Source organism: Ailuropoda melanoleuca, chromosome 19, assembly GCF_002007445.2.
Source record: "Ailuropoda melanoleuca isolate Jingjing chromosome 19, ASM200744v2, whole genome shotgun sequence".
NCBI lineage: Eukaryota > Metazoa > Chordata > Mammalia > Carnivora > Ursidae > Ailuropoda > Ailuropoda melanoleuca.
In genome coordinates this window covers 18,325,640-18,342,936 of record NC_048236.1, presented here as the reverse complement: position 1 = coordinate 18,342,936, position 17,297 = coordinate 18,325,640, and the positions used below count along the sequence as shown (strand labels likewise).

General features: G+C 33.1%; 1 protein-coding gene across 1 annotated transcript in view; it reads left to right on the top strand.

The window, feature by feature from the left end:
- EYS (eyes shut homolog) overlaps positions 1 to 17,297 on the top strand; it is a 1,484,071-nt gene that overhangs the window by 424,170 nt on the left and 1,042,604 nt on the right. Inside the window, 1 exon segment of the mRNA XM_034648271.1 lies at positions 16,356 to 16,477. Within this exon segment, the coding sequence (XP_034504162.1) occupies positions 16,356 to 16,477 (122 nt within the window).

The following is a 17,297-nucleotide window of genomic DNA, read 5'->3' as shown; positions in this document are numbered from 1 at the left end:
CCATTATTCTGATGATTTCTACTTCTACTAAACCTCTGAAGGGTCTGTCATACTGCATTTGCCAGGTCATTCATTCCCTTCTGCCAGTATCCCAGCACTGTTCCCAGCTAATATAATGCTTTAATACTTGCATTACTATACCATGCTGTGGGCCATTCACACTATACCTACAACCACTGACAGAGTTCTCCTTGCCAGCTGACCCTCAGACCACTCAGCTCCAAAAGGCCATTTTATAGGTCATGTGCTAAACCACTCCTAGCTCCAACTCTTTTAGGAAGGCTTCCCCAAGAAACTTTTTTAGAGATGAGATTTTTTTTTTTAATAGAGTTTGTTGTGAAATACTCAGGGAACAATATTTGTGAGGGAGTGAAGGAAAGAGAAATGGACAGAGACCATTTTAGCTATGATGTGGTTATAACAGAGATTTTAGACAGTCCCATAGGAAGTGCTTAAGCTGAGGTGCCCCTTCAGAGATGCCTCTGATTGAAGCCAAGGGGCTTGGTCTTTGTACCTTTGAATAAGCCAGTTATTGGTTGTGGACTATCTTGGGGCTTGGAGGGAGTGGCATAAAAATGGGCAAAGCAGCTCCCTTAAGGCAAGGACAAATCTTAGGAAAGGACTCAGCTGTGGATTCTCAACTGCCAATACTGAAGGCAGCGGGGGGTTAAGAGAACTTTAGATAGGAAAAGGAGTCTGAGTGGTTCCCCACAGTACCCACAACAGCCTGTGGTGCTGACTAGTAAGGAAAGCAAACATTAAGCAGCCCAGATTGGCAAATAGTATTTGAGATGCTCAATTGGGTAGCTATATGATGTGTTTATTTTATTTTCTAGGAAAAAACAACAACAAAAAACAAAACTGCTGCTTCAAGCCTCTGTGAAAAGCAAGCAGCCCCTCAGTCCTTTTGATAGCAATAATTCAAAAAGAAAGATTGATTGAGATCAATATGTAGAATTGGTGAGTCATTATATTGTGCTCTTAAAACTAAAATAACACTTTATGTTAATTATATTTCAATAAAAAAAGAGATTGAGAAGGATATATTTAAGTACGTATATGGAAGTTTTAAAATCAGAGAAACCTGCAAACATATTCCTTTATTTAATAGGTGAATGAAGGAAGTAATATAACTGTATTTTGAATAATGTTTTAGCAATGTAATTATTCATTTAAGAAGGACAGTTTTTGAAAATATTTTGAAAATATAAAATCACCATAATTTGCAGGCAGTGGACAATTTATATAACAACAGTATTACTGGGTTTAAAATTCCAGTGGAAAAAGAAAAAAAAAAATTCCAGTCAGGCAAAACTTGGCCCAAATGTGTGTGTGTGTGTGTGTGTGTGTGTAACATTTGCTGAAACAGTATATGTTATACATCATTATATAATACATATATTTTTATTTATTTGTTTATTTATTTAACTTTTTCTGAATAAGTAGTAAAAACAGAAACAGGAGTTAATTTCATGTTCTGAAGAGAGATTTAGTTTAATATATGATAGTTTCTTCAGGAGAGGAGACATGTTCATCAGTTATGTGGTTATTACAGGCCCTAGTTTTCTCGCTTGACTCTGAAGGCTTCATTCATTCAACTAATTATGTTTGTAGATTGTCTCCTTCCTGCCAAGCTCTAGTTTCTGGGGATTTGAAGGTGATCTGGGCACAGTATTTCCCACATGCTCAAATTCTCATCTGGGAAATAGAGTGATAATTTTAAAAAAATTAATAATCACACAAATGGCATAAAAGAAATATGAATGAATGTGGAAATCCAAAGATGGAGTAGCCATTATTTCTACATTACAGTAAAAAAAAAAATCTTAATGTTTGGTTTGTCTTCTTGAGAGATAAGTAGGAGCTTGCCAAGCAAAGTATTGAAGTTAATTCTATAGTACATGTTTATAAAATGCTGGCAATTCTTTTTTACTTAAAGTGCTTGGTATACTTGTGGAAAGATTTGAAGTGGTTAAAGAAGAGGCTGGAGTTTTGGTCTCAGAGTAGGGAGGACAGTTTAATTCCAAATCATAGAGTACAGATTTTGTTCCATGAACGGTAGTAGTAAACAGGTTTTTTTGTTTGTTTGTTTTCTGTTTTGGTTTTGTTTTTTGTTTTTTGTTTTTTGTTTTGTTTTGTTTTTTTCAGGAGCTGAGTAGCATGGTTGGGTTTAGTTTTCAGAAAGGTTAATTCTGGCTAATATGAAGTAGGGATGAATATGCTCAGAGACATGTGGATTATTTAGAAAATAGATGCCGTTAACTGATGACATATAAAATAGCCCAGTAATAAGGTAGTGGTAGGCCACTAGAAAGAACTATCAAACTTCTGTTTTATTTTTTTAAAGATTTATTTATTTCTTTAACTGAGAGGGAAAGAGAGTGAGCAAGCGGAGGGAGTGGCGGAGGGAGAGGGAGAAAGAGAATCTCCAGCAGATTTCCTGCTAAGCTCGGAGCTCAACAGGGGGCTTGATCTCATGAGTTTATGACCCTGAGATCATGACCTGAGCAGAAATCAGGAGTCAGAAGCTTAACCGACTGAGCCATCCAGGCACCCCAGAAAGAACTATCACAAAAAAAAAAAATTAATAGACTTAATAAATTTAAGAATGTAATGGAATTTAATTTGAGAACTATGTTTTTTGTGGTGTTTTGTTTTTTATGTGCTAACTAGAAGGTTACCTTCATGAGTAGTGTGCCAGAGGGTAGACAGATGGACAATAAGTAGACTGAATAATGGCCACTTAAGATATCTAGGACCTAATCCTGGAACTGTGAAGGTTACTTTATATGGTAATGGGAACTTTGCATATATGATTAATATAATATCTTGAGATGAGATAGTTGTCCTGGATTATCTGGGTGGACCCTACGTGTATCACAATTATTCCTTTAAGGAGGCAGAAAGAGATTTGAAGACAAAAAAGGCAGTGTAAGGATTAAAGCGCCATGCTACAGTGTTGACTTTAGAGATAAAGGAAGGGGGGTCCTCAGTCCAGGAATACGAGGAAGCAGCTCCATAAGTGGAAAAGGCAAGAAAATAGATCCTCCCCTAGAGTCTCCCAAGGGAGCCCGCGTTACATGATCTTTAGCACACATAACACCTTATACAAAAAGGCCTACAGACAATAGGTATTTTTATGTTCTTTTGTGGTCAATACTATATATATGTGTCCCTATATGAACATCATAGTAATTTTCAGGCTAATATTCAAGCAGGAATATTTTGTCTGTTCTGTTTACTGAATTATCACAAACACCTAGCATGCCATTTGTATCATACACTTTCAGCAAATAATTGTGGAATTAAGAAAAACATTGTATGAATTTTCTTTTACTTCTCTTGTATTTTTCTTTATCAATATTATGATGATATGATTTAACAGTATTTATTTGTTACTCTCGAGCATAAGGATAAATAGTTTTATGTAGAATTAATTTCTGTGAGTTCAATTGTTATTAGTGTTATAAATATAAACTTTCCATGCTCTTGCCTTTTAGAGAAAAGGTCTAATTTTATATTTCTTTGCATCTGCTCAGGAGCAAAGGATAAAGCTCATGTTTTGGTGAATGGTTTGCTGCTGCTTATCACTCTGATAAGAAGTTTCCCAAACATTCTCCTTGCCAAATATAAAATGTTTAATCAACAAATGTTGAATAAAAATTATCACATTTGAATAATCTCAGTGGAAGGGAAATAATAGTCAATATATTATGATTTAACATAAGATTTGATATTAATACATTGTTTTAATAACAACACAAAGCTATAAAGTATCTAACAGTTCAATGAAATCAATTGAAAAAGTTGAGAGATTTTTTTCTTTAATGAATAAAGAACACTGCAGACATTTAATTATAAACAAACTATTAATTTCTTTAAAGGAAAAGAAGTTAGAGGGATATTAGAGATAATTATTTCCAAATTAAATGGTAGAACTAAAAATTTATTTATGATTTATATGAATACATATTATTTTGAAAACCTTATTTAAGAACTCACTAAAGAAAGTTTGTTTTCATTGTAAACTCCAGATGAGATCAAGCAAATTCGGTGTGGTATGGCTGTAGACACTGAATGATACATATCTAATTTCCAAATTTTTGAAAGTCTCTATATTAAGAGTCTATATTAATAATGATAAAGTTTGAAGGGTATGATTTATTGAAAAATTGCTAGATGTCAGCTTTTGAAATTCGTTTAATAACTATCCTTCTTAAGCTTCTTAACAGAAGGTAATAACCCTTTTGTTTAAAAGTGCATTCATGCATGTTTCAACTAATATAAAAGGAGTATAATTAATAAAATATGATATGATGTAACAGTATGTTATATATTACAATTTAAAATTAGTAGTTTGTTTTCTAAAGAAATATTTTGCTGTTAGTCACTGGTGTTTTATGTGTTTGTTGTAAATAATGAATTATTTAATGAATTTATGGTATAAAAGAGAGAAATCCTATTGCAATAATCTGACAAGAGTGAAGAGTAATAGTACTTCAAAGATTTGGAAAGTAAACCTGAAATATGTCTGAACATACCAATTATGATTTTCTTGATAGGTCCCCACAGCTACAAATAGTTAGAAATAGATGAGAGTTACCTCCTTCACTTCTTCACTACTGGGTTATAATAAAATCAAGCCAGGCCGACTTATGTATCATTCTAGCATTTCTTACCTTAATGATGTCCCCATTCTCTATCTTTTGCTGGGCTCAGAAATTACTTACATTAGATTTTCCCTTAGGCAATTGTGACAGTATTTCCAGCCATTGGACTCATTTGCACTATCTTTCAGAGTCATGTGAATGGAAAACCTCTAAACAAGAAAAGAGCACAGGATAATTTAACCAGGATTTTCATTTCGGTAGCTGCAGGCTACAGGGCTGCCTACACTTGGTCATGAAGAAGCATGGAATGTCTCTAAAGTATTTGAAGGATGTCTCTAAAATATTTAATCAGTCCATGTATCTTGAATAATAGTTTCACTAATTGATTCTTATTTTTAAGTTACACTAACTTAAAAAGCATCTGGTGTTGGCCAGAGATAAAGTTAACTGAAGTACTTGTAGAAACCATCTTTGTAATGTAGACTTTCTAATCAGAATATTAGCTTACCAAACCTAGAGAATTTTTGCCAAGGGAAAAACATTGTAGGGTGGCACTCAGAATTACACACACACACACACACACACACACACACACACACACACACACATCAAATCACATAACAGAAAAGTTATTCAAACAGACCAGAGTACAGTAATAGAGTACCAAGGAGACATGCATAATAGGAGGGCCAAGTGGACGTAATTTTCAGCCTCAGTCAGCTAATTAAAATTAGAGAAATTTGTTGTTTTGCCACAGATTTATATACCACTTATATCAACTCAGTTGTTTTCTTAAAATAAATTTGTTCTAAAGGAATATATTCAGAACTTGATGCGTTTTTCTAATACAATTAGGAGTAATGATAAGGAAATAAATATTAAAATGAACCTGTAATTCTTATATACCAAGTGGTATAAATATCCCATCTTGGGAAGCGCTGTATGATAATCTTTAAGCTGGGAAATGAAGCAAGAGAACCAATGATTTAGTCAAATATATTTGGAGAACAGGGGTACTTAATGAGCAGCATTGATAAAAGTAGAATTGCAAATAAAATAGAAATGAAGGGTTAGAAGAGATGAGAGCATAACAGATGGAGCCAAAGGTTGGAATATCATAATTTGAGGTATTGGAAGTTGAAAATGCCTGAGTGGAAATGAGAGCTAAATTGTGGTTCTGATTTTGGTTTGTAATTATGCTTCAGTGGAGGTGAAGACCAAGAACTCTGGGTTCATGATTTCACAGTCCTCAGTGATTGATGGAGCAATAAAATAATTATTATGATAGCTAAATTATAATGAATTTTTAATATACGAGTACACGGAAAAGCCCTTCAAAAATATATCCCCCCAAAAACCCTATTCTAAGCCCAGTTTTGTAAATGAGAAAATAAGTTAATAAGTAAATTGTGCATGGCATATGGACAGAAAACAGAAGTTGGGTTGCAACTCAAGCCCAGTGAGCACTGAAAAGTGGTATTGTTAGACTGAGAGTGGGGAGAAGCTTAATAATGTAATAAAATAAATAGAATATGTGAAAAAGTCTTATAAATTCTTTTTGGACTTCTGTAACAAAGAGGCATGAATCTTTTTAGTATCATTGTTAGCTTATGGATACCTCAGGTGTGACCAGTGTAGCTCCCAGGGACCTGTTGAGTATTTTAAACAGGAATTTTTAGGGGCTCCTGGATGGCTCAGACCGTTAAGCACCTGACCTTGGCTCAGGTCATGTTCTCCAAGTCCTGGGGGTCCTGGGATTGAGCCCTGTGTCAAGCTCCTTGCTCAGCGGGGAGTCTGCTTCTCTCTCTCCCTCAGCCCTTGCCCCTGCTTGTGCTCTCTCTCTCTTTCTCTCTCAAATAAATAAATGAAATCTGAAAAAAAAATAACAGGACTTTGTATATGTATATATTTATATCTTTTGTAAATATGAATTAGCAGTGTGGGAGAGGGTAATTGATTCTCATGTACTATTCTTGTTCACTTAAGTCAGATGATCACATTAGGACTTCTCTCATTTATGCCAAAGTATCTTCGAATAATTAATAATTTACAACAACAAATATATACACCACCATTGACCAAGAGCAAAATGTTTCTTTTGGAAAGCTGGCTTTAAAGAATCAATAGTTGAGAAATGCCAAATGTGAGAAGGCATGGATATATTTTGTGATATCAAAGATTCTGGGGACAGATTTAGATTTGTAGGTAATATGTTCAGTCACAATTAGTAGGAAAAAAAAGCAAGCATTTAAATATGTGGAAGATACATCAGAAAAGAAAAAAGATCTGGTATCTACATCAGTGAAGAAATCATCAACAGTAATTTAAGAAGGTACTATGAAAAATTCTTCCAAAATTATTTTTGTCTTAAAATTTTGAGATGATTGCTTAAAATTTTACATTATTTTTCAAACATTTCACATTATTTTGCATTATTTTGAGATGATTACTTAAAATTTACATTTTACAAATATTTACATTATTTTACATTAAGACAAAATTCTTTTTGTTTTAAAATTTTGAGATTATTGCTGAAATTTTACATTATATTTCATACATTATATAATACATGATTATAAACTAATCAGTGATTCTATAAACCACATACTCACAAATTACTTTGATTATTCATACTCAGAAATTTCCTTTTATTAAAAATATTTACAGTAACAGGATAGAAGAAAATATCTGGAAAACTATTTGTCAACTTCAAATCACAAATCAAAATTTAGCCATAGGGACTGCTTCATTTTTGTATATGACAATGGCTATTGATTTTGTTCAATTAAAACACATTAAGACTAATTTCTCTTATGTTCTTAGTGAATAAATATTAATTATTGTGATATAATAAGACATTTTTCTCTATGTGTTTTAAAAACACATTTTGCCTCATGAGCTTGTGTAAGGAATTGGAAACAAAGATAAACTTTAACAGTGTCTCTTCTAAGAAAAACTGTAAGTTATAAGCCACTTACTGTGTCTCCAGCTGTCATTCCAGAACATAATTTTGTTAAACCGGAATTAGCGAATCACTTAGGAGTGTTTTAGACAGCTAGTGGGAATGCATGGCATAATAGAGAGACCATTCTTGTTAATACCTGGCTCTCTAGGGAATATAAATAAAGCAATAAAAATATGAGCACTTTTTTTCTTAAGATTTTATTTATTTATTTGACAGAGAGAGAGACAGCGAGAGAGGGAACACAAGCAAGGGGAGTGTGAGAGGGAGAAGCAGGCTTCCCACTGAGCAGGGAGCCCGATGCAGGGGCTCCTTCCCAGGACCCTGGGATCATGACCTGAGCTGAAGGCAGACGCTTAACGGCTGAGCCACCCAGGTGCCCCAAAATATGAGCACTTTAAGATTGAAAAAGTTAGTAGAAATCATCTAGTCTAATTTTATTGATTTAAAAATTAAGACCACTTATGACCAAGTTAGGTGAGTGGCTCATTAGCTTTCATGTAGTCCCATTCTAGACCAGAATCAAATGCCCCCTCCTCCTCCTGGGTATTTTACTCATTCATGTTAAGTTAATAAGTGGTTTATTTAATATATGTAGAAAGTATTTACTTGTGGATAGAATGAAAACATAAGCCTTCATTTCCTGACTCCAGGGAAAGGAAGAAGGGAGGAAGGGAAGGAGGAGGAGGGAGTGAGAGAGAAGGAAGGAGGGGGAAGGAGGGAGGAAGAAAGGAATCCTTTGATTATCCTGAGAGGGAGGAGTAGTGATCAAATCAATAACGTTAAATTCTAAAATGCTAAACACATCCCGGAGGGCTTGTTTTCATAATTTATTAAATTTGTGAATAACACTTTGCTTTTTGGAACTATTATTGGATTGGAGGAATATTTGAAATTGTAGTTTACTTTTTTCTAAGCACTGTTACAGGGTCCTCGCCCTTCCTGCCCCCTGCTTCCTCTGTACAGCACCTGTGGCTGAGTTCTTCTTTCACCCTTCTTACTACTGATTTTTACTGCAAAGGTAGCTTTTCAGCCTGTGATAAAAATGTGATAGTTAACTGTAACCTACAGATACACGAAGCATTCAAATTGTTAAGGTCATGAGAAACAAAGCCAGTTTATATTATGACTTTCTTATCACTGCTCGTCTAACTGTGATGTGCTAGAATTCCCCTTGGCAATTGCTAGGAAATAATTATGTTTAAAAAAGGAAAAAAAATACAGAAACACTAAATGTGGTATATGCTGAAATTTGTTCCTTCAACTCTGAAAATAAGCTTTAAATTCAGATGGCATTAAATTCAACTATATGTATATAATGTAGAATTTATGATATGTATGCATCTATCATACATGTTAGATATGTCTATAACTATCTGCAATATATTGTGTTATACACATATATAATATAGTGTTGCACATAAATGCTTTCTGTTTAAATCTAAAGAAAACCTCTACCTAATCTTTCAGAACTTAAAATAAAAATCCTGACAAATTAAAAATATTAATAAGAGCCAAATTTTACAAAACATAAAACAAATCAACAGGTTGAAGAACATGTTCAGAATATCTTTATATTATCTCATGTTCATTGTTTTATTTCACTTCACCAAGTGATAATATGATCTATTGTAAGGTGGTGTTGGAAATTATCTAAAACAACGTGCAAATATTACATTATTTATTGGTACTTGCTTCTACAGTTGCTGTGAAAAAGCTTAGCTTACTTTTCTAATTTTTTAGATTGTTCATTTTCCTTGGGGTCACTGTGCTGGAACTGAGATCCATACTTGTGGTTTGAAAACTTACAGACTCACTGATTTACATATATCCTGAGACTACAAATATCCCATGATTGCATCCTTCAATCGAAGCAGTGATTTTTATTCACTCTGCTCTCTATCACTATCAAGTTCAGGGAGGGTGAGCATTGCTATGTCTAGCCTGAAAATAACCAGTAGAGTCAGGGTGGTTCTCTTCAGTTTATACTTAAACTTTCAAGCTGCATTTTTACAACATTGGTTATAACAATTAATATCAGTCATAATGTTAATATCATGGCTTTCTCCTCTGCCATCTCTATTATGAGAGTAAGGATCATGATTATTGGTCAGTGCTGTTTGCATGGCATCATGTTGGTATCAACTAGACCACCTGGCAACTTTCTGATACACAGAGAAAAAAACAACTTGGAAATTCATATAAGAGGATTATTCAATAAACATGATTTGAAGATAGCCTTAAAATTCTCAGGTTGTCTTCAAGGTACATTTCAAATAATATATTTCTGAGTTTACTAATTTACCAGATGTTTTGAATTGATTTTTTAAAGTTACATTTGGGAATACAAGGGGGAATCAATAGACATGAGTTCTAATTCCAGTTTCGCCATCAGCTAGTTATGGTAGCTTGAATAATTAATTTAACCTCCGTGAGTTCACTTATTTCATTATAAAATGAGATAGGTTGGTTGGATCAGTATTCTTCAGTCTGTGTTTAGAGACTCATTGGGCTTAATAATGTCCTCAGGAGCTGGTGGGGAAGGGAGAGACTGGCTAAGACAGCTAAATGGGTAGGGCTCTGGCTTCCTGTCCTTGCTGCGCTCAGCAAATCCACTTTATGTTGCTTTATTACCTTTCACTCGCTAGGGAATTGTTTGTATGAGGGCTTCTTACTAAAAATTAGCAAAAATTTTTAAAACCACTGGACCAAATAATCTAATGTTTAAGACAACTTTGAGTAATAAAAGATGTAAAATTTTGTGGGCTTTCTGATGTACCAGAAAACAGTATGAGAAAAGGAACTATATATTATCTTTCTGTGAAATATATTTTTTAAGATTTTATTTATTTATTTATTTATTTATTTATTTATTTATTTATTTATTTGTGAGAGAGAGCGAGAATGTGAGCTGGGGGAGGAGGACAGGGAGAGGGAGAGAGAGGGGGAAAGAATCCCAAACAGACTACCCACCCAGCACTGGGCCCATCTGGGGCTGGCTCTCAAGACCCTGAGATCATGACCTGAGCCAAAACCAAAAGTCTGACACCTAACTGACTAAGGCACCCAGGTGCCCCCTGTCTGTGAAATATTTTAGAAAAAACCTGATGGGGGAAAATAAGTGATGTTTAGTTTATGATGTGCTTGCATTATCATTATCATTTGACTTTCAGACCAAAAAGTAATTGTCCCAAATATCTACTCTATCTCTAGAAGAATTTCATTAATATTGTGGCATCTTTATCTTTGTGATAGTCTTTCAGAAGATTAGTTTTTGTATTCTTAAGCATTATATATATCCTGGGGATAAAGCTTTGGGTAATAGACTGTATTTCCAGTTGTCAAATTGCATCAATATGGAAAGCAGTATTCAGGATACTAGAAATGTGTCTGATGACAGATGAGTTATTATTAGTAAAGAATAAAATTCTGGTACTGGTTGCCTAAGCCCTTTTAGTCTAGTTTTAAACTCATTCTTTAAAAAAAAAAAAAAAAGAAGGAAGACAGGAAAGGCAGGAAGGAAGGAGAGAGAGAAGGAACGAGAGAGAGAGAGAAAGGGAGGGAGGGAAGGAGGAAAGAAAGAAAGAAAGAAAGAAAGAAAGAAAGAAAGAAAGAAAGAAAAGAGGAAGGAAGGAAAGAAAGAAAAAGGAAAGGAAAGGAAAAAGAAAAGGAAAGAAAGGAAAGACAGAGAAAGAGATGAAGGAAGGAAAAGGAAAGAAAGAAAATGTTAAAGGTGGGGCATCTGGGCGGCTCAGTTGGTTAAGCACCTGCCTTCAGCTCAGGTAATGATCTCTAGGTCCTGGGATCAGGCCCCACCTTGGGCTTCCAGCTCAGCAGGGAGTCTGCTCCTCCCACTGCACCCTCCCCACTGCTGGTTTTCTCTCTCTCAGATAAATAAACAAAATCTTTAAAAAGAAAGAAAAAGAAAAAGAAAATGTTACAGGTAAGGAAACCCTTTGGAAAGGATTACAAATAGTTTACTAAGGTAGGAGATTTAATAAGAGAATGGAATTATAACAAATTAATTATAATGAAAGAGAACTAATTGTAATGAAAGTGGAAATGTGTATTTAAAGCCATTTCCTTATTTAGAATAGGCACTAAAATACTAATCTGCTTTTCTTATTACTAACCAGGAAAAAAAAATCTTTACATGGAAACAATGACTGAGTTTCTTACAGATTTGTATTTCCTTTAGAAAGTGTTTTTAAAAGGTCAATATAGTTTGATTTATGCCCTATCAACATTCACATCTAACATGTGGCTTTTCATTCTCTTCATATATTACATTTCCCCAAGTTAAAGAAACTGTTTTTTCTAAAACAGTTCTGCCTTGAAAGTACCACTCAATTTAACATGTATTTTCATTGCCTTGTTTCAAAATACGTTCACTCAAATTCAGCATTTATAACTTTTTACAGAAATTGTTTTTAAATATTCCATTAACTTTCTGTCAGAATAATACATATTATTTCACTTTAGATTTAAAGCACCAAGATAAATCACTTTCTGCAATTGAAAGAAATTGTATTAACATAGTGTTGTTTGTTTTTAAGAATAAATATTAACTGTATTATATCTAATTCTGGGTATCATTATATCCAGTATTTGACAATCTTTGTGTCTATAGCCAATTTTGTAAGTCTTTATAGATTAAAATGAATTCTAAAAATAACATTAAAAGGAAACAGACTATAAGCCAATTGGCAGAGTTCGTTATTCTTACCAGGACCGAATTTATTATGAATTTTACTTCATTTTTTTAAAAATTTTATTAGAGAATAAAGAAATCTTTGTTCTTTTACCTAGATATGAGTAATGTGTCAGAAAGATACCATGATCTGAAAATTTTGTTATTTTTATTCTTTTGGTGTGTATCTAAATTTTCAGGAATCTAAAAGTAAGTTTTACACAGAAAATATTTTTGTAAGATAAATTTTGTGACTATGATTGAATCAACTATAATGATCTGAATACATAAACACTTTTATAATGGAATGAACCCAATTTTTCTTTTATTGGGATTTCCAATCCTGAGTTATAGAACTGGTTTTTAGTTGAATGTTTATATGAAGGGTTATTTTAATATATTCTAAAATATACTTTTTCTTGTTAGGAAAATGAGATGGTTTAATATCTAAAAATTTCCTAAACAAAATATTCACTGTGACTATATTATTATCAATTAATATCATATATATTTTATGTTCTAACATCCATTCTTTTAGTCAGATATAAACAGTATTCCAAATACTGATAATAAGTGAGCACAAAACATTAAATCCCTGCCTTTTAGAAATTATATTTTTATTTATATTTTACATTAGAGAAAAACAATAAAATATTTAAATATCATAAGTACTAAGTGGAAAACAGAATATGTATATGAGTATCTAATGTACTTTAAAAGTATCCAAAAAAAGGTAAAACAGTAATTGTGAGAGAGGAAAGTATATTGTAGGAAACGATCAAGGTTCAGTTAGAATGTGACATTTATTTTAACCTTGAGGGAAGAATAAACTTTGAAAAGTTGGGTTTGGGGGAAGTAAGCAAAAGAATTCCAGATAGAAAAATGTCAAAGAAGCAGGAATCAGAAACTGAATAATTCACTGGATAAAAGAACATTTTAGAGTTGACGTGGTGGCTCAGCCTGTTAAGCGTTTGACTCTTGATTTTAGCTCAGGTCATGATCCCAGGGTTGTGAGACTAAGCCCCTACACCTACATAGGTAGGTCTGGAGCCTGCTTAAGATTCTCTCTCTCCCTCTTCCTTTGCCCCTCCCCCACAAAAAACGAACATTTTAGTTAAAATTTACTGTTATCTTACTGTAAGTCAGATATCATATGAAGTTCCATACTAAGTACTCATTTCATCCTCGTGCCCTTATCAATCAGGTACTGTTATTTCTGATGTTCCTTGAGATTAAATAACATGCTTATAATTACATAGTTAATAATTTATGGAGCTTAGTTGAAATCCTGGCTGGCTGTCAGCAAAAACCCACAATCTTAAACATTGCAGTAAATTCTCAGGTGTTGGTTTTCTAAAAATGTGTTTATTCTCCTTTCCCAAAAAGGGGAATTTTACTGGGCATAGACTTTTAGGGTGATAGTTGTTTTCTTTCACTTCATTAAAATACTTATTACTAGGTTCTTGCTTCCACTATTGGGAAGTAAGATGTCAGTCTTGGCCCTTTGAAGGTAATGTGCCTTTATTCCTCAGCTCTTTTAAAATTTACTCTCCATCTTTCATTATCCCTTGACAAGTTTTCCTTGTACTGAACCAGCATAGGTCTGGAGAGCTCCCTAAATCTGTGGTTACTCTCTTTTGTTATTTTTGGACAATATGTTTTTTTGGTAATATGGTTGTAAAATAGTATTTTATTATTTTAAATTACTGGAATTAATTAACTTTTCAATGTTGAATGGGAAAGTGCTTTGTACAAAGAGTGTCTAAATTCAGAAAAATGCTTCTGAATTAAGTGAGCAATAGATGAATAGAAGTACTTGAACGCTGGGTTATTTCTAGTTCATATTCATCTCTGCTTTCTTCAGAATTTATACTTTTAATGTTTAATATTTTAAAAATCTATTTCCGTCATTTTTTTAATGTTTCCTTTTTGTGCAGATTTTATCATATCTAAAGATCACTGCTGTGGTACCTGACACTTTAATGATAATTATACCATTAAATTGATGATAATTTTCTACTAATTATTAAATCATCAAGAACACCAATAATTATTAGCTTTTAAGGAATGTATGGCTTTAATGGAAAAGATATTTGATTGGCTTTTTGACTCACTTGCTAAATTAGTTTCAAACTATTATTGAGATGTCAAAATAAAAACCAGCAGTAGACTTGTGTTTTTGTCTTTACAAAAATGATTCAGACCTCTTAGAAAGTGAACAGGGCACCTCATTTGTCCCACAGACTTATGCATATGTTATCCATCCCACTCTGCCTTAATTTCCATCACTGAATTGGGTAGTTTCCCCCATTACCTACAGCAGACAGTGGCCTTGCTTACTATAGAGTTGCTTTCATTTCAAATACATATAATCATTACATCAATTTTCATGTAAGTCCTTTATCAATGCTTACAAAAAAGAGAAGAAAAAATAATAAGCCAAATACAATTAGTGAAAACTTTCCAAATGTAATCAAACTCATTGAGAACGTTAACAATGTCGGGGCTACGATGCGTGAGAAAATTATTTGTAAAATCCAGCAAACCATGAGTAGTATTACTGAGTAATCTGGAGAATTAATACATATGTGAAGAATAAACCCCAGTGTTGGCCCTGTGGTGGCTCTCATCCCTCTCTGCTTTTCAGCGGCTCACAAACCATAGCAAACCAACTGATCCTATCAAGCCAAAGCAGAATACTCAGTGGTACTTCTCATGCATTTGAATTATTTTAACCTAAATGCAAATACATGGAGCATGAATTTATTTGGTTCTCTGATTAATATGTTGTTTGACTGTAATGCTCAAAACAAATTTGCGATCCACCTCTTGCAAACATATAGAATCATTTTGAAATCTGTTTTGGTTATTTCAGCTTTTACTTTTCCTATCATATTTATTCTTTTTCATGTGTTCAACCAACACATATGAAGCATTTATTAGGTGCTAGACTTCCTCAAGTAGCTGGGATATATTAAAGTAGAAGAGGTTCTTTAATCTCAGGGAGTCCCACTCCTCATATCTGTGCGTGTAACTATGTAGACTTCTTAGCTCTATTGGCAAGCGGAGAAACCGGGTTGCCATCATCTAGCACAGCTCTAGGAAAAGTAATGAGACCTGTGTTTTTTAAGTTTTCTGGCAGCCACATTTAAAAAAGTTAAAGGAACGGGTGAAATTAATTTTAATATGTTTGTTTAACTCTTTATATCCAAATCATTACCATTATAACATGTTAAGTAATAAAATTAATAGTAAAATGCTTTACATTCTTTTTTTCATACTAAATCTTCAAATTCAATCACATCTCAGTTGATACGAGCCACATGTCAATGTTCTATCACCACATGTAGCTAGTGGTTACTGTATGGAATGGTGAAGATTAAGAGAACAGCTAACATTGATTTTAGTATTTTTCATTATTCTAAATCTGGAATCTCTAGATATAAGAGCCCCAATTCTACTCTTTTACGAGACCCTGTTCTTTGAAAATATTTCTAATATATAAATTATTGTCCCACAGTGCTTTGAGGTGTTTTCTTTTGTTTGTTTTCCCAATTCTGGAAAAGCGATTTTACTTTTAGTATTTTGAATATTGTTATCAGTCTGCTCCACTCTTAGAAAAATTATATCCAAAGTTTTGCAACTTTAGTTGACCAACAATACTGTATTGACATAGATTAATTATTTGTAAATAATGTCCCAAAATTGTCAGAAGGTTTGTTTTATATATATATATATATGTATAAAACTTGTGAGCTAGTTGCTGAATTATATATTTAGTTATTTCGTTTTACACAATCACTTACCTCATATTACTAATACACTATTTTTATATTAAGATATTTAACAAAACCAAGAGTTTTATGTCATGAGCATAATGCATATTTAGTTTTATTGAATTAGATACTAAATAATACTGTTCACATAGTTTTTAAAACTGTGGTCAAAGTAATTTTTGGGAAGTATTGACATTCTATAAAAATTAAAATAGGCATAAATTGACAGAGATCAAAATAGCCAGGAGTAATGACTGTATTATAGGCTTAATAGCAAGAAATAACATAAAGGTTGTATAATTTTCGTATTCCCTTAGAGCTACCGGTGTGTGTGCTTAGCTGGTTGGAAAGGAAGTTTTTGTGAACAGGAATCCAATGACTGGAAAATGAATCCTTGTAAGAACAATTCCACCTGTATTGACCTCTACAATAGCTATCGGTGAGTAATGTATTTATCATTTTCTTTATGAAATTATTTGGAGTGTTCACTGTCCTTGGGATAATTCCAGATGTTATTTCCACATTTCATCCATTAATTAAAATAATGATCTCAAGATGAAGAGCCACTTCCTAACAAGAGGTGTCAACAGTCATTTGAAATTTGTGTCAAAAAGTTACAAACACGATTAAACTGGGAAATACAATGTCCAGATCTGGCACATGTTACAATTGCATATACTTCTTCAAAACATGCTTTTGCCATCTGAGTGTTTTGGGTCATTCCATGCAAAATGAGTGCCACCATATGACTCCTTCATGGGTCAGTTGAATTAAAACTTTCATTTTATTACCTAGAGATTATGGTGAATTTGGATTACTTTTTCCAAATTATTGATAAATTTTACATTAATTAGTCCACACTTTCCATAATCCAATTGTATTAGTTTCTAGATAAAAAATCTGAAGAAGCTCTAAATAGAAATTCTGAATAGCTATTGCTAATATTCCAAAAGTTTAATAACTAAATATATATTGGTAAAATAGCCTTCATTTTTAACTTGTTTGGTAAACTCCAGGTCTCTCAAGTAGATGCAAAACCAGGTGTACTATAACTAGACTGATTCTCTTCTGGTCACAGAAGCAGATTAATTGAATACAAATATACCTGGATGATTATTTTTTTCAGGGATAAATCAAAATGATTTCAGAGTGTCCTCTAAAATAACTCACACACTATCTCATCTTGTGATTACAATTGATGATTCTGGATCATCTCAAGCATGTAAGGGTTTTGACAAATATTTTGTCAAAAATATTCT